Source organism: Salvelinus fontinalis, chromosome 28 (assembly GCF_029448725.1).
Source record: "Salvelinus fontinalis isolate EN_2023a chromosome 28, ASM2944872v1, whole genome shotgun sequence".
Lineage (NCBI taxonomy): Eukaryota > Metazoa > Chordata > Actinopteri > Salmoniformes > Salmonidae > Salvelinus > Salvelinus fontinalis.
In genome coordinates, this window is record NC_074692.1 from 13,304,746 (window position 1) to 13,327,936 (window position 23,191).

Here is a 23,191-nt window from a genome sequence, read left to right on the forward strand (position 1 = left end):
ACAAACTACTACTGTACATTATTCCCAGGGTCCGATAATGTTCTCCATGGTTACTAGAATGACGAGGCATAACAGTAAACAGTCTTGTGAATTTGGTCTAAAGTGAGTCGACGGTCCGTTATCAACCCGGTATTTAAATGAGTTGACCAGAAATATGAGCAATCAGCCAGGGTCCAAAAGAAAATTCTACAATTTACAACAAAAACAAACGCTGATTTTGCTAGGTAGACCGCTTCTGTAAATGTTTGCTACAGAGCAAACACCTACTTAAATAATTGATCTAATGTCTTAGCTATATGTTTCTCATCCCCATAAGCCCACGTGGTCAGTCTGTCTTTCTATTCTCACATCCAACTCCATGTTCAACACAGACATTCTTGTGATGCTGTTAAAAGTCCATATTGCACTTCATTCATTCTCCCTTCAGCATTCCAGAGATTTCTAAATCTAGAAACACTGCCATCACCTTTTATCACCATAAAGATATTACCTTCAAATTTATTGAAAATGGTTTCATAAACTAGTCTTAAAAGTGTACATGGCTGCTTTCTGATCAGTCCATGTGAATGAGTGATTGCGAGTTTGAGTATTGTGACAGTGCTTATAAACTGTTGGTATACTGTCAATGGGGTCCCTGTGCTCTCCGACGCTGATTATTGTAGTATGTGTGTGTGTGTTGTTCCTACCTTCTCCATCCTCGGGAGCTTCCTCTTCGTTGCCGCTGGCCCCGGAACCCTCCATCTCCTCTTCCTCGGCAGCAGACGGGGCGCTGGCCTCTTCACTTTGTAAAGCTTTGCCTTTACGCCGCGCCTTACGCTCTCTCTCCTGGGTGAAAACCAACTCACACTAAATACCGCAGGCTGGGAACAACACACTGATAACCACGAGGTAAATGTGCCTACTGTTGTCTGGCACTTAGAGAAATGGCCTGCTTGGTTGGTGCATTACTTAGCTCAGACTATAGGTTCTCTTTCAAGTTGATCATTTAACTCGGGGATGAGGGCCACAAAAAAATCAGAATGGGGGCCGCAGTTGCTCGCGGGTCTGCACCCCCCCCCCCCCAAACACACACTATGAGCAAAACATTTCAGTGGCCCCCCTCTTGACAGTGGAGAATTAAAAATATATATGTTTTAGAGTTCATTTTGTGCAATTCTGAATGCTTAATTATGAGTCCTTTCCCAACAATTCGACTATGATAACAAGTCTAGATAGCTGGCCGCTAAACTAACTTAGCAATCTAAAATAATTTGGCTGACATGGGCTAATTGACTGACTATCAGTGACTGACGACAAGATAAAAACTGCTGATGCACAACCACATTTCTAAATTGTACCTGGTGTATTTTACTATTCTAACTCACAGAACCACCCCGACTGAGTTCCCCAAAAATAAAATAAAAATGACATTGTATTTTTTGGAGGGAATTAACCCGAGGGCCTTCAAAATGTTGCCATTCTCTGATGTAAGTGTTGTAGAATGAAAGACAAGACATTACCGATTTCATTTTATGCTGCTGCAGAATCTCATCCAGTTTCTGCCTTTTCTTGTAGTTGAAGTAGAAGTTCTTGCACTGTGACACAGTTTTGGAGCCAACCATCTTGGCGATGGCCGACCAATTCCTACCATACTGGAGAAGACCTGGAATTAACATGAACGGGGATTAGACCACAGCACAGGCAGAACACCCAAGACTTTCGTTACATAGAATAATAATTTACATCCAATTAACTACATGAAGAATGACCATCTGTCAATAAACATCTGTCCGTTCAATCCGACATGAACAGACAGACACCACTACTAATATTCAGCAGTGTGGCTCAGTGCAATGTGCTGTTCTTAGCTGAACCTGTCCTGTCAAATCTAACGAATGACATCACTAATTGTCACCACTGGGCTGGGGTCATTCTCTGTCACATTATGTGAAACTTTGAAGTCACCCAGTTCTAGGAAAGACTGGTCCTTTACCCAGTCAACCACATGATAGCGTATTACACAAGAGTCTGGAAGCCCTGCTGGGCCCAGAGCTGCCTGGGATAGATCAACCTGTCATGGGACACACCACTCCTGCTGGTGTGTGTGAGACAGACAGACAGAAACAGACAGAAACAGAGACAGAAACACAGACAGAAACACAGACAGAAACACAGACAGACAGAGACAGACAGACAGACAGACAGAAACACAGACAGAAACACAGACAGACAGACAGACAGACAGACAGACAGACAGACAGACAGACAGAAACACAGACAGAAACACAGACAGAAACACAGACAGACACAGACAGAGACAGACAGAGACAGACAGAGACAGACAGAGACAGACAGAGACAGACAGACAGAGACAGACAGACAGAGACAGACAGACAGAGACAGACAGAGACACAGAGAGACACAGAGACAGACAGAGACACACAGAGTGACAGAGACAGACAGACGAGACAGACAGACGAGACAGACAGACGAGACAGACAGACGAGACAGACAGACGAGACAGACAGACGAGACAGACAGACGAGACAGACAGACAGACGAGAGAGAGAGCGATAGAGAGAGAGAGAGAGAGAGAGAGAGAGAGAGAGAAAGAGCGAGAGAGAGAGAGAGATTGAGCAAGAAAAAGAGAGAGAGAAAGAGCGTGTTCGAGTTGACTGCATCTGTGATGCATTGTGGGTTGATTGTGACAGACTGATAAATAATAATAAGTAGTTAATTATGATGCACGGTGATTTGTAGATCAGTCAGTTGGCAGTCACCTGCTATTGCAGCTCCAATGTTGAACAAGCCCAATGTGTGTGTTTCAGTGTTTCTCCAGAGTCTCCAGGAAGCTAAGGTCAGCTCATTAACAGCAGACACTATAAGGAGCTTACACCGCCCACTCGTTTCCTGTGCCAGCCTGACAGCTTCTGGCATGAGGACAGACTCACAGGCCAGGTTGCACTCTGTTATCAGTGAACATGGACCCAACAACCTCCTGGGACGACAACAGACATGGGCTTATAGGTTCCAAGATATTGCCTCTAAACGGATGCAGTGCGACAACAACCACACGATAAGAGAAGCCTTTAGAAAACACCCAGCCTGCAGCTCATATCCATCTTCAATTTATATTCATCTTTAACTAAAGTTTACTACAGATTAGATATAGTACCTAAACCACAAGTGTATCAAACACAGATTACAGTACCCTCCAGGAACATGAGGAACAATAACACTTAATGGAATAGAAAGTAGAAAGAGGTGAGAGCATGTTACCATGAAGTTACTGATTCCATGAGATTACCCATATACACGCAAACACGGCCTCAGTCCAAATCTTGTCTGTCATATTCCCTCTCAGGGCCTTTGTGCATGGACAATCCGTCAAGTGTTAAAAAATAAACTGGGTATTTCATTTGAAATATTCATTACAGGCATGGAAGGCAAAGCAGGAGAGATGCGAGAGAGGGAGAGAGAGAAAGGGACAGAGCCGGTCGGCCGGGCTTGTTACGAGAGAGAGGAACACGTGATTAACATCTTCTAAGCTTTTACAGCCTTCTCCTTTTACAGCCTAGAGCATACAAGTCCAGCCAGACACCCTGCTACGTGTCACACCACACACACGCAGACACTTTGCTCTACCTAGTGAACCTGAAGCAATGACACTGCAATTCATTCACTGAAAGTCAAGGGTCACTTTGTTACGACTCCATCTCACAGATCCGGTCCCTTCAGTTTAACCAGAGAACAGGAACAATCCCAAGCAGCTCTAGATCCATTAGCCTCGGGTCCCGGCTGGTGGACAACACATAAGAGGAAGCAGTATCCAAATAATGAAGCTGCTGCTCAACTACAGCAGGTGGTAAACTCCCTCAACCAATCATGACCATCCATTTCCATAAGCTCCTCCCGCCTACGGCCCAATCAACACCTAGCTGGGCCGGGGAGTGAGTGTCCCCATTCTCACGTGCCTGTCACTCCAGCCGTCCCTTGTGTCCCTGGTCTGTATCACGCTATGGGCCGTCTGATCTCCGTGAAGGCAGGCAGACAGGGAGGGTGGCAGGCTGGAGCTTCCCGGTGATTCCACTCCGGAGGGGCAGAGAAAGAAAACAGCTAGGCTCCAGCTCAGCCTCCAACACCCCTTCTCCTGCTGGCCTGATACTGGAGCCGGTGTCAGGTTGACATACTCCGCTCCTCGCCTCTCCCTCGCTTTTCCGTTGATCGCCCTTTGTCCCCCCCACACGCTCTCTGTCAGGGCTGGTCCATTGCTCTCAGCAGTGTCTTTCCCCAATGGCTGCTGTCTGGGAGGACTTTCCGAGGAAAGTGGGACTGTGGGGCGGTGCTACGTGCTCAGCCTCTCTCTCTCCTCATCTGATCTCTCCTCTATCTCTCCCCGTTTACCCCTCTCACCCTCCCCCCTCCCACTCACTCGGCTAGCAGGCAGAGCTGCACACACAGACATCCACATAAACACACAAACGCATGCACTGGTACACATTCACTCAGCCTCTCTCTCCCTCACTAACACATACACACACAGCTAGTCCGAGGGTAAACAGAGAAGAGAGAAAGGCAGTGCGCGAGAGAGAGCAGGGGAGTTGAGCTAGAACAACTAGGGGGGGGGGGGGGGGTTGAGCTAGGACAACTAGGGGGGGGGTTGAGCTAGGACAATGGAGGAAAGAGAGAGAGAGTTGATGTTGATACCATGAGAAAGCATAAAGGGTTTCACATTTTTACTGACTGACCTGCTTTTCCTCTTGAATGTGACCCCTCTCCAGTCTAGAACAACACCGAGAGAGGGAGAGAGCGGAAATAAATAAAAAAAGACGCTTCTTCCACAGCTACTGCCAATTAGGGCCTTTGCCATCTCCTCCCATCTCAGCATACACTGACTGGGAGCCCAGAGGAGAGGAGAAAGAGGGGGAGAGAGAGAAAGAGAAGGAAGGAGAGAGAGAAAGAAAAAGAGAAGAGAGAGAAAGAAAGATGGAAAAACGAGAGTGAAAGAATGAGATGGAGAGGGGGGGGAATCCTGTAGACTGATCCAGCCCAGAGCACAGCAGAACACATCAGAGAGAGCAGAACAGAGCAGAGATCCAGCTCTACCTGCTGCTCCTTTAAATGGACCTGTACAATACTGTACACTACAGCAGGCGGTGGGAGCGAGGGAGACGATTAACCAGCTGCCTGGCTGCCTCACTGTGCCCAAGCAAAGCCCGCCAGATTAGAGCACTTACATAAACGCTAGCCAAGGAGCACACACACAGGTCTTATCGCTCAGCACTCCTGTTCCCCATAAGCCTACCTTATCTACACACACACACACACACACACACACACACACACACACACACACACACACACACACACACACACACACACACACACACACACACACACACACACACACACACACACACACACACAGACAGACAGAGAAGAAAGACACGAGACGGAGGCTTTCAAAAGCCCTGCCATCCCTTGTTAAAGATGCCAGGCTTTATGACCAGAGAAGACAGTGGTAATCTATCAGAGTGCGGCCATGGCGAAATGTTGATCGCCTGACAGGCGCTATAAATGCCTTTATCTTTTTAGCAAGATGGGATAAACACATTAGCATGAGGAGGTGTAAGCCTCTTTAATACATATACAGGTCAAGCTCATGGAAGTGGTGTGTGTATCTTGACAGCCGGGCTGGCAGACTACTCAGGCCAGGGTTAGGGGAGCGGGGCTGGGGGCGGGTGGGCTACAAGGGCTAGCCTACATATGAGGAGCAATGGAGGGGGAAGCCCTTTTGGCAGGCATGGGTATCACTTATGGTTACTGGCAGACAAGAAATGGTGGGCAGAGAGAGGGGAGGTAAAATAGCCCGCCTCCCTCAGATGGGGGCCCTGTGGTTGTGGTTATATAATCTCTTCATAGAAGCCCGGCTCCCACCGGGCTGCAGGTCTAATCCCCTGGGATGGAGAGGTCCACTAATCCCACTGCGAGAGAATGGAGTTGAAGACATTAACCAGGATTACTAAGCAGGGCCATGTTCCAAGGGCCAGCGCCAGTCATCACAACAGCCCCCGAGACTGAGTCTGCAGCAGGGGAAATAACACCCAGTACAAGACAGACAGACAGAGTATCTGCTGTAACAGACTTCTGCCTTCAGTAGTACATTCATGGTGTCAGAGGAACTTCTTGATTAAAATCCGGATTACACAACAGATAGGCTACTGTTCTGCTAGATTAGAAGACAGGAACTAGTCATTAACAGAACTGAAAATCATAGAGAATCTTTGACACTTCATCTAAACATGGCCACAAAACAAGAACTAAGGCTCACGGAGAAACCACATGTCGTCAGATATGCAAATGGTACCGGAGGTCACAAGCAATCATTTTAACACACAAACATGAAATAGACAAGATGACTCAATTATATCTTCTTATCGCTCCAATATAGTAACAAGTACAGTGGCTGATCGTAGCATTTCAAGCAACGATCTCACAAACGCATTAACACAAGCACAGTGAAAATATTCACCAGACATATATATACAAAGTCACTAATAGGCTTAAAATACTCTGAGAAAATCCCAAACATTTGAAAAATTGGAAAGATCAACAAATCCTGTGTAATACACCAGACGGAAATCCCTCTCCAGAACGGGGTCACTGGGAGAAACGGAAAGGTCAGTCAATCATTGACTAATCATTAACTGCGCTACAGCAAACCGACAGGCAAAACCCACGGCCGTCTTTGGTCTGCTGGACCCACAGTGGGGAAACTCCCTCCCCCCGGGCGAGGACAGGTTGTATCTTCAGTTAGACATTCAGGCCGTTATAAAAAGAGTTAGCCTCCTCCTGCAGCTGAAGCTGTTCTAGCTAGAGACCCGAGGGTGAGACTTTTACAGCAAGCTTCATACACGGCCCTGAGTCAGACAGCGGAGCAGCAGAGTGGAGCCCTACACAGCGCTGCAGACAGACAGGACCCAGCAGCACGTGGCTGCAGCCTAGCCTATCTCACAGGAAGTCGCAGGCACATGCACTTGTCACCACTTTCAAAAAAAAAAAGAAAACCGCCAAGCGTACGGGTGGTTTTGTCTTTGACGAGGAACATTTTCTCTTGAATGAATGGCGCTGCTGGGTTCTATCACACACAGAGGTCATATGTTTCTTGGTTGATTTGTACCTTTTTTGGCGGTTTCCATCTCCTCTTCAGTCCAGCGAGAGCTCTCATTCATTTCCAGATTGGCTGAAAGGGAAAAAGCAGAAGCCCCAGGTTAGAGCGCGGAGTGGGCAGGAGGGGGAGGGGAGGGAGGATCCAACAGACAGACAGAGAGAGACAGAAAGAGAGAGAGAGAGAGAGCGAGAGAGCGAGAGAGCGAGAGAGAGAGAGAGCGAGAGGAAAGAAAGCGAAGAGAGAAAATCTAGGGGGGCAGGGTTGCCGTTGCTCCTTGCTGGTGCAGCACGGTACAGCCGGTCAACAGGGATTGTTTGTTTAAGAGGTAGGAAGCAGGAAGACCAGGAGAAAGTCAGTTAATGATTATAGACATAAGAGGCTGTTCTCTCTGTCTACAGTAGAGGCCAGCCTTACCCTGGCAGAGTCGAAGAGACAGGAAAGAAGATGAGAAAGAGCGGAGAACAGAGAAGAGCTGCAGTTCCAGTGCTGTTGTGTCCTCTCAGTGAGGCTGTGAAGGGCACAGTAACAGCAGGCGAGGTGGGGAAGGGGAACAAGCCCAGTAACAGTGAGGAAATGAGAGTGACCCGAGCTGCTGATCAGAACAGAGCCCCTCTGGCTGGCTCAGACCACCTGGGGATTCCCTGGGACTAACCCACAGCAGAAGCAACAACCGACTAAAGTGCTGAAACATCAAAACTCGGATCGCCTGCAGCTACAGTGTGTGTGCGTGTGTGTGTGTGTAGTGTGTGCTAACTACAGAGGGAATCAAAACTGAGGCAGGAGTATTGCTGACTTACTGGGTATTTTGTCATGAAGTATTATTCTACCACCCATTATCAGCCTTAGGAATGTCTGGATCCAGATCATTATGTAATGAACCAGAGAGCAACACAGGCAGAATTTCTTTACACAAGGATCCATTTACTGGCATTATATCTCGTTTAAGCAAGAAATAATCTTAAAATGGCAGCTTCTAACAAACTAACCAGAATAGTAAACACAGCCAGCAAAGTAATTGGTCGACCACATGCACAGTCTGTTCCACAAGGCAACCGAAAGGAAGGCACTGGCTGTTGTTGGCGACCCCTAGCACCTTCTACACCCTCAGCTCGAGAGGCTTCCCTCTGGCCGGCGCTTCAGAATGCCCATGGCTAAGGCCATTCAAACATTCATTAGCTCCTTGTGGACTACTAAATGCAATGTAAATTGTATTGGTATATGTATTTATCTATCCAGTGAAGTTGAGGCAGCAGTCAGTTGTGAGTGAATGTTTAATATCAATGTCCTATGTTTTTAGTGTATGCAGTATGATGGAGTGACTGATTTAAATGTGTGTGACGTGAGAATGCATTCGTATGTGATCCTTTTAATGTGAGGTGATGCCAAAGAAAAATGTCCATCCTGGACAGACAATAAAATTGTATTATATTCTATTCCTGGTCAAGGTCTGTGTGTTTAAAATAGTTTGGATAAAGAGCCACAGTGCACCCTTGTGGTGTGGGATATGACAAGGGAAAGCACACAGCAATGAGAGCAGACTGAACTGACTGACAGAATGTATGATGATGGGAGGGCTGTTCTAGGAGGGGGTGTGTGATTATATGCTCAGTTTCAATTAAATCAGGTGGACCTACTAAACAGACGTGCTTCAGCAGTATCCTGGCCATATATTTCATTCAAACACCTCCAAATCAGGCCATAAACACAGCCATGAAATGTTTCTCAGAGAGATCCTGGCTCTTTCGGTTTATGAGATGTGTAGCTAATATCAGCATAGTGATGAAACTCTTCTCAGGTGAAAACAGCAACGTGTGTTAAAGACCATGAACACGCCGTAAAAGACATCAGGCAGCAGTGTAGACTATAGTAGTAGAGTGAGACGTACCTAGTTCGCTGCTGAGCGGTGGAGTGGTGGTCTCCTCCACCTCGCTGGTCATGGAGCGGGTGACGCGCCCCTTGCGGCGACCCTGGCTGTTGGCCGTGCGTCGACCCTTGAAAGCCACCGTGGGCTCTTTGTCCTCCCCGTCCTCGCCGGAGGTGTCGTCCCTGCAGGGGGAAGAGTGTCAGTCAGTCCCACCACCTTCATCACCCTCCTCTTCCTCACTGCCTGGCCTGCACAGTACATGTGTACTGTTGATTTTGTTAACTTAAAACCTGATAAAAAGGTTGCTGAGGTTTGTCTGGGTAAAAAAAAACGCACACGCACACACACACAGACCTCGAGGCTCAGGAGAGCGTCGTTTTAAGTTTTGCAAGCAAGGCAATATATCCTGTCAGCGTCATGACAGGCCAGTGATTTTGTAGCCAGTGTTCTTCAATTCATCTTCCCCTGGTCTGGCATCATTTATCTTCTAGAGGCGACCTGCTCTGCTGCCTGGCCCACTAAATATAGAAGTGCCAGCTGTGCCAACCAGGGTGTTGTGGGAGTCAGGGACTCCTCAGCTCAGGTACTGGAAGCACTGCAGATGCTTAATCATGATCAACAACACTCAGTCAGGGAGGGAAACACCTGTTCAATGTCCTGTCAGTCAGTAGCACTGAACAACAACCTATCCAACCGCGTCTCCATTCAGAGAGCTACGCTAGAAGATTGGACATGATTATAGAATTCCATCCTTCGCTGTTCTTCCCTGTGAAACATGCGAGTCAACATGAGGACAACAACACACTGCAGTGAGTGAGCTCTCCATCTGTTCCGCTGCTCTGCTCACACAGATTGCAGTGTTCAGAAGCATCCACTGATTCCCCCATCCTCCTCTCCTTCACGCTGGCACCGTGCCCACGAAGATGCCAGGGCAGGGCAGTGTCACGCACAGCACACTCCAAGCTCAGGAGACTAGATGGATTATTGTAGCAACAGACAGTACGATAATGGTGTTTCAACTATGCCACTTTTACCCCCATCGGAAAAAGAAAGAAAATAAGTAAGGAATCTTACAAATGTGACTTTTAGTAGCCTCTTGGGAGTGAGAGAAGAAAAACAGGAAAACAGACGTTTTTTAAAGGGGGAAAATACAGATTTTTCCCTGGATGGAAATTCTGGCTAAAGGTGGAGGAGTAACTAGTCAGGGGTGAAAAAAGCTCCATCTGATGATTACCTTTCCAGATCTAGTCAGGGCAGTCAAATCTAACTCCCACTCCATTTCCAATGAACTGACCTGGACCAATTCAGACGTGATTTAGTGCAGGGTCGGGGTGGGGGGGGTGAACTGAATATACTTTAAAATTACTAAAACCACATCTAAACTGTGTAGAAATTATAATGGCCCTACATTTATACAGTTTCTTGACTGTGTCCGGCTCGCAAATAGTCACCGAAATGAAAGCTAGACAGTCAGGGACGGAGAACTATTTTCTGCTAATTTCGACAGCAAGTATATATAACACATTTTCTGTGTGGCCCTTCAGACCTCGTTGAAGACCGAATGCGGCCCCAGGGGGAAAATACGTTTGACACACCTAAATTTAGAGCGAGAGAGAATGCAAGCAGACTCACTTCATTACATCCTCCTTGTCTTCCCCCTCAGTCTTCTCCTCATCCCTCTCTCCCTCCTTCTCCTTCTCTTTCTCCTTCTCCTTCTCTTTCTCCTTCTCCTTCTCCTCCTTGTCCTCCTGGCTGCTGCGGTTCACCTGCAGTTGTTGTTGCTGCTGCTGGCCATGCTGTTGAGGTGGAATACAAGACAACACACTTGTCACAAACATGATCCCTGGTGACTTATACATGTTTTACATGTGCTTAAATATTTGTAAGAACCTATATAGAAACACACAAACAGATACATGAGCCATGTAGTAGTGTTGAGGTCATTCTGCCATGCATGCCAGTACATACACCACAAAAACAGCCCTTATGCCTTCATCTGGCACCCAGAACCACTTCCTCTTCCACTTCCTGTCTGGGCTCAGGGTGAGGGTTCATATCATGAAAGAAATGCTGCAGACTGCCAAAGTCTGGCCACTAACACTGGTATAACTGGTGGTAACTACACGTATTCATGCATTGGAAATCACAGTTCCCTAAGTATATGGGAGGTGTGCTCTGTGTTCATGGTTTAATGAAAGCACTGTAAGTAAATGGATTTCTAGCTGAAGCCTATTCAATCCCTCTCATGTCTACTCTAATAACAGAGGCATTACATCCAGCTCTGGACAAGGAAACACAAAAAGACAGAGAGCAGGCTACATCAAAATGGACCATTCTCACAGAGACAGCATAACTCCATTTGAACCATGTCACCAGATTTAATGTTTCCCCTCTCAAAGATAAATTCAACGCAAAAAACAACAAATAAAAAGCCATAACTCAATAACAGCACTCCCTCCCTCCCCCACTTGGGACCTGGAGACTATAAACAGCAGCCCAATCATCTCCATAGACTATCATAATGTCCATTTGTTCTCTCTTAGCTCGGTGTCATGCACCTAAAACAGATCGAAAAACAAAAACACAGCCATTTACAGGAGTGTTAAATGAGTCAAACTCAGGCAGCCTGCTATCTATGGTCTGCTTTGCTTTACAACAGAAGAGAACAGACTCAATAAGGCTGGGCGTTCATTAGCTTTTGTGTTGTTATTAGTACGTATTGTCGTGTGCTCCCTCCCCTCTTGTACTCACTAACGTTATCTGTTGTGACCCTGTGGAGACGATTCTCTGCTCTCCCTTTCCCCCCCCTCTCCTTCTACAAATCTCTCACTCGCTGACTCCCTCTCTCCCCTTCTGTACCTCTCCCCCGCTCCTCTGTCTCCCTTTCTCTCCCTGTGTTATTAGCGTTAGCCCCAGTGCGGCTAACAAGCCCGTGGTGTTTGTGCACTGAGCTGAGCGGCGGCTAGCTAGGTAATAATCTGAGGTGTTTCTGGGAGAGATTAGGAAGAGACACTGCCAGCCGGCTGACGCCCACAGGAAAGGTCACTGGCTAATTAATGGACCATTTCATTAGCGCCCACCACACTGCACCTCACACACTGCAGCGTCGCTGGAGTTTAACTGCCTAACACCTGATCTGGGCCTAAGTGATAGCTGGGCGATCATTAGCAATGGAAACAACCTGTTAAATAAAAGTCATGTGGATAGACACATTAGTGCTGACACGAAGGGGGGGCACAATGGCAGGTGTCACATTCAAGGTCAAGTTATATTAGTCGTATGAACGGAATCCACATGGTATACATCGTCCAACTAAAGGCTTACTTGCAGGTTCCTTCTCCACAATGCAACAATAAGAAATAATAAAAGATAAGCATATGAACATAAAGTAAATGGCTCAGTGGAATAGAATAAACATTTTAGCATAAGTATAATACAGGAAGGTACAATTTATAGTCCAACATTTACACTTGTATTGGGGAATATGGGGATAGGGGGCAAGTGTATTAACTGATTAGTATAATAAGAGTCTGGTAGCAGCAGTTGTGATGTGTGTGTAGCATGAATGTATGTGTGTGTGGGTGTAGCATGAATGTATGTGTGTGTGGGTGTAGCATGAGTAATTGGTAAGGTGCGCAGTGTGCCAACATGATTGGTGCGCTGCTTGCATGACGACCTATCTTCTACTGATCCCACTACTCACAGAGCCCCATGGCTGTTTTACCTCTCCCTGCAAGTGGTACTCAACCCAGTCGTCTTATATTTTCTCTTTTTCTCCCAAATTTTGTAATATCAAATTATGATCTTGTCTCATCGCTGCAACTCCCCAAAGGGCTCGGGAGAGGCGAAGGTCGAGTCATGCGTCCTCCGAAACACGACCTGCCAAACCACACTCTAACACCTGCCCGCTTAACCCGGAAGCCAGCCGCATCAATGTGTCGGAGGAAACACTGTTCAGCTGACGACCGTGAGCCTGCTGGCACCCAGCACACCACAAGGAGTCGCTATAGCGCAATGAGCCAAGTAAAGCCCCCCCTGCCAAACCCTCCCCTAACCCGGACGACATTTGGCCAATTGTGCGCCGCCTTATGGGACTCCCAGTCAGAACTGGTTGGGATACAGACTGGGATTGAACCCGGGTCTGTAGTGACGTCTCACTCCATGCACCTTAGACCGCAGCGCCACCTTAGACCGCAGCGCCACTCGGGAGGCCCCATAACCCAGTGTTTAACTGATAACCGTCTTTTACCTTGAGAATGCCTGAAGTGGATTGGTTAGGTTCCGTAAGGTTCTAGGTACAGTACCTGGCTCCTGCCACGGCGCCGATAGTTCCTGCGCACAATGTTCTTGTAGTTCTCGTTCTTTTTGGTCAGGTAGTAGAAGAGGACACTCTCTGCCACTGTCTGAAACAAAACAACATTACTAGGACCTCATCTCCCAAGCAGGATGACAATACAAGACTACTCAGGTGTCAGAACTTGGGGTCTACCACTGTGCATGGAGTGAGATCATCCCAAATGTACCTTTCTCTCCAGGAAAGAAGCAATCAGGCCAAAGTTTTTTGGGTGCTGGATGAACCTGTGAGCACAAAGCAAACAGAGATACATATTTAACACTTTCTATCAAATGAATTATCTACAGGCACTCTGCCTTTTGATATGCAGGTAAATTGTGGAGAATGACGTATGTGTAGTTTGCCTGATGGGAGAAGAAGCTCCCATCAGCGATGACTTCAGTCACACATCCATCTCTCCAGAGATATTTCACTCTCTATTATTCATCTAAAGCATGCTCTCATCCACACTAACCTACAGCTCCTCCACCATACTTCTATCAGTGCATCCTACCTGACATTACTTTATATCCCAATAGGAAAACATAGCCAGTACTGAGCATTGCTTACATCTCTCCCAACTCTCTCTTACTGAGGGTTGAGGCTGAGAGGGTTGAGGCTGAGAGGGTAAGACACTTCACTGTGCAGTCTGCAGCAGCAGGCATCACATCCACATCTCTCTCTCTCTCTCTCTCTCTCTGCACCGGGGCAGCATTCACAGTCTCTGATCTCCGTCTGTGGTTTACGTTTGGCTGGCTGATATATCCTCTCATTTCTCACAAAGAGGGAAGATTCACTTCCTCAACAACTCCCGGACCTTTGGATAAGTCAGACATTTCTATTCCAAATCTCAGTCCGACCAAACCACCATGCATGCCACTTCTCACTGCTCTCAGAAACACAAAGCGAGCTTTGTCTACTACTGCACAGCACACAGTTCTGCCATTCTATGCAGTGTATTTCTACGTCTGAGTGAGTGACTTACTTTTCACGGAAGGTGTCCTTCTCCTGCTCGCTCCACATGTTCATGACCTGCCGGTCCTTGTACACCTTCATGGGGTCGTCCATCAGGCCGTTCATGTTGATGAACTTGATACGTTGCTGCTCTGCGTCAAATAGCATGGGAGGGATGACCGCCAGGTGACGCATTTGCTTCTCGGTGTTCTGACACAAACACGCACCCGCACACGCGTGTAAACACACACACACACACACAATCAGACAAACAGACAAAATGTCTTGGGGTGAGTAGGCTGTTAGTGTACACCAAAGTAGAGCTTTCCAAATACAGGAGGCTGAGATAAAGAGTGCAAAGAGGCAACGGTGGTGACACAGGCGCAACAGTCGTGTTGTGTTAAGTGTGTAAGAGGTCATGAGATTTAGAGGAAGTTTGAGGTCAGGGAGGAGGAGGGGAAGAGGGCGATGCTGCACGCCTTGGGTGAGCAGTCAGTGCTTATCCAGGCCTGGGCTGACCTTACAGATAAACACTGCCCCTGTACTGTACTCAGTGTGATGACTAGCCCTGTTATTCACAAGCCAGCTCTGCTTGTCCTGTGGAACACTCACAGCAAGGACCCTGTGGCTGACATCTCTCCCCCTTTCATCCTCAGCATGCCTTTCAGAGGGGAGGGGAGGGAGGAATGAGGGTGACTGGGGAAGAGAGGAAGTGACATCTCTAACCACTGTGCAGAGTTCAAACTCATCGGTTGTGCAAGTGGCAGAGCTAGAGTCTCTTTACTCTTTGTGTGTTTGTGTGCATCTACACTGTCTTCAGAAAGTATTCATACCCCTTGACTTAATCCATATTTTGTTGTGTTACAGCCTGAATTCAGAATTCTTCTGACTCATCTACACACATTACCCTATAATGATAAAGTGAAAACATGTTTTTTTGAAAATGAAATACAGAAATATATCCCATGAGTATTCACACCCCTGAGTCAATACTTGTTAGAATCACCTTAGCATAGTCTTTCTGGGTAAGTCTCTAAGAGCTTTGCCCATCTGGATTGTATATTTGGCCTTGTGTTTTAGGTTATTGTCCTTCTAAAAAGGTGAATGTCTCCCAGTGACTGAACCAGGTTTTCTTCTAGGATTTTGCCTATGCTTAGCTCTATTCCATTTATTTGTATCCTAAAAAAACTCCCTAGTCTTGCTGATGGCAAGCATACACATAACATGATGCAGCCACCACCATGCTTGAAAATATGAAGAGTGGTACTCAGTGATGTGTTGGATTTGTCCCAAACATAACAATTTGGATTCAGGACAAAGTTAACTTATTTGCCACATTTTTTGCAGCTTTACTTTCGTGTCTTATTGCAAACAGGATGCATGTTTTGAAATACGTTTTATTCTGTACATGCTTCCGTCATTTATGATAGTATTGTGGAGTAACTAAAATGTTGTTGATCCATCCTCAGGTTTCTCCTATCACAGCTATTGAACTCTAACTGTTTTAAAGTCCCAGTTGGCCTCACGGTAAAATCTTTTAGCGGTTTCCATTCTCCCCGGCAACTGAGTTCGGAAGGACGCCTGTAACTTTGTAGTGACTGGATGTATTGATACACCATCCAAAGCAAAATTAATAACTTCACCATGCTCAAAGGGATAAGATATTTTAGCAATTTGTAAAAAATAAAAAATCTAAAAAAACATTATTCCACTGACATTATGGAATATTGTGTCGAGGCCAGCGTCACAATCTCAATTTAATCAACTTTAAATTTGGGCTGTAACAACAAAATGTGTAAAAGTCAAGGGGTGTGAATACTTTCTGAAGGCACTGTATCTGTCTGGATCACACATCAAAATCAAATTAAATTAAATTAGTCACAAGCGCCGAATACAACAGGCGTTTCACCTTACAGTGAAACGCTTACTTACAAGCCCCTAAGCAACAATGCAGTTGAAAAAAAATAAGAATAAGAAATAAAAGGAACAAGTAATTAAAGAGCAGCAGTAAAATAACAATAGCGAGACTATATACGGTACAGGAGGTACCGGTACAGAGTCAATGTGCGGGGGAACCGGTTAGTCGAGGTAATTGAGGTAATATGTACATGTAGGTAGAGTTACTAAAGTGACAAAACGTAGATGATAACAGAGAGTAGCAGCAGCATAGAAGGGGGGGGCAATGCAAATAGACTGGGTAGCCATTTGATTAGATGTTCAGGAGTCTTATGGTTTGGGGGTAGAATCTGTTTAGGAGCCTCTTGGACCTAGACTTGGCGTTCCGGTACCGCTTGCCGTGCGATAGCAGAGAGAACAGTCTATGACTAGGGTGGCTGGAGTCTGACAATTTTTAGGGAATTCCTCTGACACTGCCTGGTATAGAGGTCCTAGATGGCCAGTGATGTACTGGGCCATACGCAATACCCTCTGTAGTGCCTTGCGGTCAGAGGCCGAGCAGATGCCATACCAGGTAGTGATGCACCCAGTCAGGATGCTCTTGATGGTGCAGCTGTGAACCTTTTGAGGATCTGGGGACCAATGCCAAATCTTTTCAGTCTCCTGAGGGGGAATAGGTTTTGTCGTGCCCTCTTCACAACTGTCTTGGTGTGCTTGGACTATGTTAGTTTGTTGGTGATGTGGACACCAAGGAACCTGCTCCACTACAGCCCCGTCGATGAGAATGGGGGCGTGCTCAGTCCTCTTTTTCCTGTAGTCCACAATCATCTCCTTTGTCTTGATCACGTTGAGGGAGAGGTTGTTGTCCTGGCACCACACGGTCAGGTGTCTGATCTCCTCCCTATAGGCTGTCTCGTCGTTGTCGGTGATCAGGCCTACCACTGTTGTGTCATCGGCAAATTTAATGATGGTGTTGGAGTCGTGCCTGGTCTTGCAGTCATGAGTGAACAGGGAGTACAGGAGGGGACTGAGCACGCACCCCTGAGGGGTCCCTGTGTTGAGGATCAGCATGGTGGATGTGTTGTTACCTACCCTTAACACCTGGGGCGGCCTGTCAGGAAGTCCAGGATCCAGTTGCAGAGGGAGGGGTTTAGTCCCAGGGTCCGTAGCTTAATGATGAGCTTTGAGGGCACTACGGTGTTGAACGCTGAGCTGTAGTCAATGAAGAGCATTCTCACATAGTTGTTCCTTTGTCCAGGCGGGAAAGGGCAGTGTGGAGTGCAACAGAGACTGCATCATCTGTGGATCTGTTAGGGCGGTATGCAAATTGGAGTGGGTTTAGGGTTTCTGGGATAATGGTGTTTATGTGAGCCATGACCAGCCTTTCAAAGCACTTCATGGCTACAGACGTGAATGCTACGGGTTGGTAGTCATTTAGGCACATTACCTTAGTGTTCTTGGTCACAGGGACTATGGTGGTCTGCTTAAAAAAAATAGGTATTACAGACTCGGACAGAGAGAGGTTGAAAATGTCAGTGAAGACACTTGCCAGTTGGTCAGCGCATGCTCGCAGTACACGTTCTGGCCCTGCAGTCTTGTGAATGTTGACATGTTTAAAGGTCTTACTCACGTCGTCTGCGGAGAGTGTGATCACACAGTCATCCGGAACAGCTGGTGCTCTCATGCATGTTTCATACATTCATGTTTCAGTGTTATTTGCCTCGAAGCGAGCATAGAAGTAGTTTAGCTCGCCTGGTAGTCTTGTGTCTCTGGGCAGCTCTCGGCTGTGCTTCCTTTTGTAGTCTGTAATGGTTTGCAAGCCCTGCCACATCCGACGAGCATCGAAACCGGTGTAGTACGATTCGATCTTAGTCCTGTATTGATGCTTTGCCTGTTTGATGGTTCGTCGGAGGGCATAGCAGGATGTCTTATAAGCTTCCGGGTTAGAGTCCCGCTCCTTGAAAGCGGCAGCTCTAGCCTTTAACTCAGTGCGAATGTTGCCTGTAATCCATGGCTTCTGGTTGGGGTATGTACGTACGGTCACTGTGGGGACGACGTCGTCGATGCACTTATTGATGAAGCCAATGACTGATGTGGCGTACTCCTCAATGCCATCGGAGGAATCCCGGAACATATTCCAGTCTGTGCTAGCAAAACGGTCCTGTAGCTTAGCATCTGCTTCATCTTACCACTTTTTTATTGATCGAATCACTGGTGCTTCCTGCTTTAAATTTCACTTGTACGCAGGAATCAGGAGGATAGAAGCATGGTCAGATTGCCAAATGGAGGGTGAGGGCGAGCTTTATACGCGTCTCTCTGAATGGAGTAAAGGTGGTCTAGAGTTTTTTTCCCCTCTGGTTGCACATTTAACATGCTGATAGAAATTTGGTATAACGGATGTAGGTTTCCCTGCATTAAAGTCCCCGGCCACTAGGAGCGCGGCCTCTGGATGAACGTTTTCCTGTTTGCTTATGGCGGTATACAGCTCATTGAGTGTGGTCTTAGTGCCAGCATCGGTCTGTGGTGGTATGTAGACAGCTGCGAAAAATACAGATGAAAACTCTCTAGGTAGATAGTGTGGTCTACAGCTTATCATGAGATACTCAGGTACCTCAGGCGAGCAAAACCTCGAGACTTCCTTAGATATCGTACACCAGCTGTTGTTTACAAATATACATAGTCCACCCCCCTTGTCTTATCAGACGCCGATGTTCTATCCTGCTGATACAGCGTATAACCAGCCAGTTGAATGTTGATAATATCATTGTTCAGCCACGACTCCGTGAAGTATAAGATATTACAGTTTTTAATGTCCCGTTGGTAGTTTAATCTTCCTCGTAGGGCGTCTATTTAATTTTCCAATGATTGCATGTTAGCTAGTAGAACGGAAGGCAGTGGGGGTTTATTTGATCGCCTACGAATTCTCACAAGGCAGCCCGGCCTCCGTCCTCTTTTTCTCTGTCTTCTCTTCACGCAAATGACGGGGATTTGGGCCTGTTCCCGGGAAAGCAGTATGTCCTTCATGCCGGGCTAATTAAAGGGGGGGGGGGGGGGCTTCTGCCAGTTCGTGGCGAGTAATCGCTGTTCTGATGTCCAGAAGTTATTTTCGGTCATAAGAAACGGAGGCAGCAATATTATGCACAGAATAAGTAAAAAATAAACAAACGACGCAAAAAAATGCATTCGGTCAGGAGCATGTAAAATGTCAGCCATCTTCTCCGGGCCTTGACACTAAAAAGGCCACATCACATGCTTCCTGAACTGGTTATAAGTGTTACGCAGCTACAGTAACTGTGTCATTCAGCCTCACGTGACAAAGAAATTGGTGATTGAGAGGGTCAAGCAACAGGCATGACAAGAACACTGTATATTCATGAGTGAGAGAAAGGGCACTAAAGAGAGAGAGATATGGGGAATGACGGGTACAGAAAAGAGAGACGATGGAGGGAGAGGAAAAAAGAGGGAGGTGAAGTAGTGTAAGAGCTTTTGTCTATTGTCCTTGAGAACTATGACAAAATCATTGGTGTTGGGCGATTTTAATATTCATGTTGACAAAGAGACTGACTCCATGACCATTGAAGTAATGAATCTTTTGAGCTCTATGGACTTTATCCAACATGTTACTGGGCCCACCCATAACCGCAGCCATTTTCTGGACCTGGTTATTACCAAGAGGCTTTCTATTGACATATCCTCTATAGTTGATGTTGCTTTATCTGATCACCACTGTGGATTTTTTACTACCTTGTTGCCCATAGCACAGGGTAATGCTGAACACATTATTGAGAAACACTATCTTACCTCTGAAGTTGCTACCGATTTTATTGTGTCTGAACAATACTCCGTCACCTATCCTGACTTCCTCGTGACAATTTAGTTGATATCTTTAATAGCAAATTCAGGGCAACCATTGATGCCATAGCTCCAGTAAAGTTGAAAAAGGCCACATCCAAATGCCTTTGAATGAGTGAGGAAACTAATCAATTGAAGGTAAATTGCAAAAAGGCATAGTCGGAAGTGGAGGAAGTCAAAGTTGCAGGTCCATTATGATATTCTGAGAGAGAAACTTGGCAAATATAACAAGGCAATTGGAAATGCCAGACGGGCAAATTTTTCTAACTTGACCACTAATAATCAGAATAATTACAGAGTGCTCTTCTCGACCATTGATGGCCTGATAAATCCTACCCTCGCAAACCTGCGAACTTTCCTTTGCGGCATATTTCAGATATAAGATAAACGTTAGGCTGGGTATCAGTCAAGCAGGACCTGGTGAGAAGTTTGATATGTGCCCTAGCCTACCACGCAAAGGCACTATGGATTTATTTTACATTGTTGACACAGATGTGCTCAGGAAAGTGATATCACAACTTAAGACTTCTACCTGCCTTCTCGATCCTATCCCCACCACCTTCAAAACAGTTTTTATGCATATCTGAAGAATTTCAAGGTATTGTTCATCACTCCTTGTTCACAGGCACTTTCCCCCCCCTGCACTAAAAACTGATATGGTGAAACCCCTTCTGAAGAAAAGTAATCTAGATTCTTCAGCTCCTAACCATTTTCGGCCAATCTCCGGTCCAGTGGGTTGGCCTCTCCGGTCCAGTTCTAAATTGGTTTAGGACCCATTTAACCGGTCAATAGTTTGTCACCCTTGGTGAACATAACTTCGAGAAAATACATATCAAGTGGCGTTTCTCAAGGTTCGATTTTGGGTCCTGAACTGTTCAGTTTATATATGTTACCCCTCGGCAGCGTTATCAGAAAGCACAGCAGTGATTTTCACTGCTACGCAGATGGTACACAACTTTACATGTGTCACCAGTGGATTTTAGCTCCACAGATACATTAGACTGTATAAGTGATTTAAAATACTTGGATGGCTCAAAATTTCATCCAGCTAAATCAAGACAAGACAGAGGTACTTATTGTTGGAGCCGAAGCACAGAAAGAGAATCTGGCCACATGTTTTAATTCACAGGGAATAACAATAACACCAGGTAAAAAACCTAGGTATATTTTACATTCTGAAGTCAATTTCGAATCCCACACAAGGAATGTGACCAAAACAGCTTATTACAACCTGAGAAACATTGCCAAAGTGCGTCCGTTTCCCTCTCAGGCTGATACAGAAAGACTCATACATGCTTTTATTACAAGCAGGGTTGACTACCGTAATACTCTCCTGTCTGGTCTACCCAAGAAAGCCATTTGTCAACTGCAAAACATACAGAATGCTGCAGCACGGGTACTGACCCGACAGAAAGCACACATTACACCGGTTTTAAAGTCTCTGCACTGGCTGCCTGTGAGTTTTAGAATTCATTTTAAGATTCTTCAACTGTTTTTTAAAATCAACCCACGATTGTGGGGCGAAAATGTGGACACATTTAAAAGAGATCTTTATAATAAAAAATAATAATAATAAAATAAAAAATAAAAAATGTTTAGCTTTGCTTTTCCTTCGGGTGCTTTTTAGTCGTTCAGTTTTTATTGTTATTCTTTAGTTTTTTATCCTCTTATGTTTGTTGTGCAGTAAACCATTCATTGTTTTTATTTGTTTTTCTCCTGTGAAGCGCATTGTGTTGCATTCCATGTCTGAAATGTGCTGTAGAAATAATGCTTGATTTGATTTGGAAGAGCTCACCTCTTGCTCTGATATGCCGTCGATGATCTCAGAGACCTCGTGTTCACTGCGGGCTGAAGACGAGGCCAATCCCCCTCCACGCTGCCCCACCCGGCTACTCCCCACCGGGGGAACACAGAGGACATGTCAACACACTGCATGTACAGGAGCGGATATCCTCCTCCTCTGACATTATACACACAGATTTCCCTCCATACTGTAACCAAGTAACAACTCAATGTATTCAGCCTCTTTAACTGATTGGAATTACTCCATCTAATGTCTTGACTAGTATATGAAGGAGCAGGAGGCCCCAGGCCTTGACTCACCTCTGCATGCGCTCCTGCAGCTCCCTCTGCTTGCGGATCTCAGGGAACTGTTTCTCGTAGTACTCGCGCACCTTGCTCTCCTTGGCCCGGCGCCGGGGGTTGTTCTCAATGCGCTCCACCTTCTTCTCCCAGGCCTCCATCAACTGGTCATAGCGCTGGCAGAACTTCTGTTCCTGAAGGAAAAAACAAACAAAATAAATACAACCAACTCCTCCAAAATACAAACAGTGTCCCTTTTTGTGCCATGATGTGCTGTGCTTCTGCAGAGACTGAGTCTAACCTTGAGTCATGACCAAAACAGAGCTCCATGTTTTCCCAGCTGCTCGACGGGGCAGGCTGTAAAGCAGACCATTAACCCTGGAGGAGACACAGCCCTCTGAGGTCTCTTAAAACAGCTGCCCATGTCTTTTCCAGCCTGCGCTCCCCTCTCCAGCCTGGAGCTGGCCTGGAACCTCTACTTACACTACACACCATGACTGGTGGATATATCACCCTGCAGCACATGGGCCGGCAAATAGCACTATGGGGCGGTAGGTGTGCCTCTCTATAAATTACAGTTTAGATATGGGTTCTGCATTTAGGGTTAGTGTAACTCTGCAACTATTAAATTATTCCCAATTCTCCTGCATTGTTGAGGATGTCATTTCTCTGAGGTGAAACATGGTTATTACACATAATGTATCCCAGTGGAAATATATTCCACAGGAAAAGTAAGGGCTTGATTTGTGGTAAAGATTTTCTGTCAGGGCGGGTGATTGAGGATGTCTGCCTAACTCTGACATCAGAGCCTGGACGATCGATGGCAGGGTTATTTTTAGCGCCGCCCGCTGCATTGGTCCTGCTCAATCACTGACACACTGACAGAGCGAGCGAGCAGTGGTGCATCTCCCGTACCATCTACCACCACCAGACAGGAAGCAGACTTGATGTGACCGAGAAGAAGAAAGTCCTGGGAGAGCTGAATCACAGCGAGACATCTCCTTTATTCCGTTTTTTTACCTTTCATTTTTCAAAAGCCGTAGTAGCTGTGGTCCAACAC

At 46.2% G+C, this 23,191-nt stretch overlaps 1 protein-coding gene across 13 annotated transcripts in view; it reads right to left on the reverse strand.

Moving 5' to 3' along the window:
- LOC129826217 (nuclear receptor corepressor 2-like) overlaps positions 1 to 23,191 on the reverse strand; it is a 127,016-nt gene that overhangs the window by 25,320 nt on the left and 78,505 nt on the right. For 8 of the 13 annotated variants that reach the window (XM_055886690.1, XM_055886681.1, XM_055886687.1 and 5 more), the window contains exons 10-19: positions 22,153 to 22,325; positions 21,845 to 21,941; positions 14,333 to 14,511; positions 13,538 to 13,592; positions 13,319 to 13,417; positions 10,647 to 10,810; positions 9,036 to 9,196; positions 7,160 to 7,222; positions 1,500 to 1,642; positions 687 to 825 (exon numbers count right to left, since the gene is read on the reverse strand). In XM_055886690.1, coding sequence (XP_055742665.1) covers positions 687 to 825; positions 1,500 to 1,642; positions 7,160 to 7,222; positions 9,036 to 9,196; positions 10,647 to 10,810; positions 13,319 to 13,417; positions 13,538 to 13,592; positions 14,333 to 14,511; positions 21,845 to 21,941; positions 22,153 to 22,325 — 1,273 coding nt within the window. The remainder of the gene's footprint in view (positions 1 to 686; positions 826 to 1,499; positions 1,643 to 7,159; positions 7,223 to 9,035; positions 9,197 to 10,646; positions 10,811 to 13,318; positions 13,418 to 13,537; positions 13,593 to 14,332; positions 14,512 to 21,844; positions 21,942 to 22,152; positions 22,326 to 23,191) is intronic. The other 5 variants (XM_055886683.1, XM_055886679.1, XM_055886689.1 and 2 more) reach the window with 3 other exon arrangements.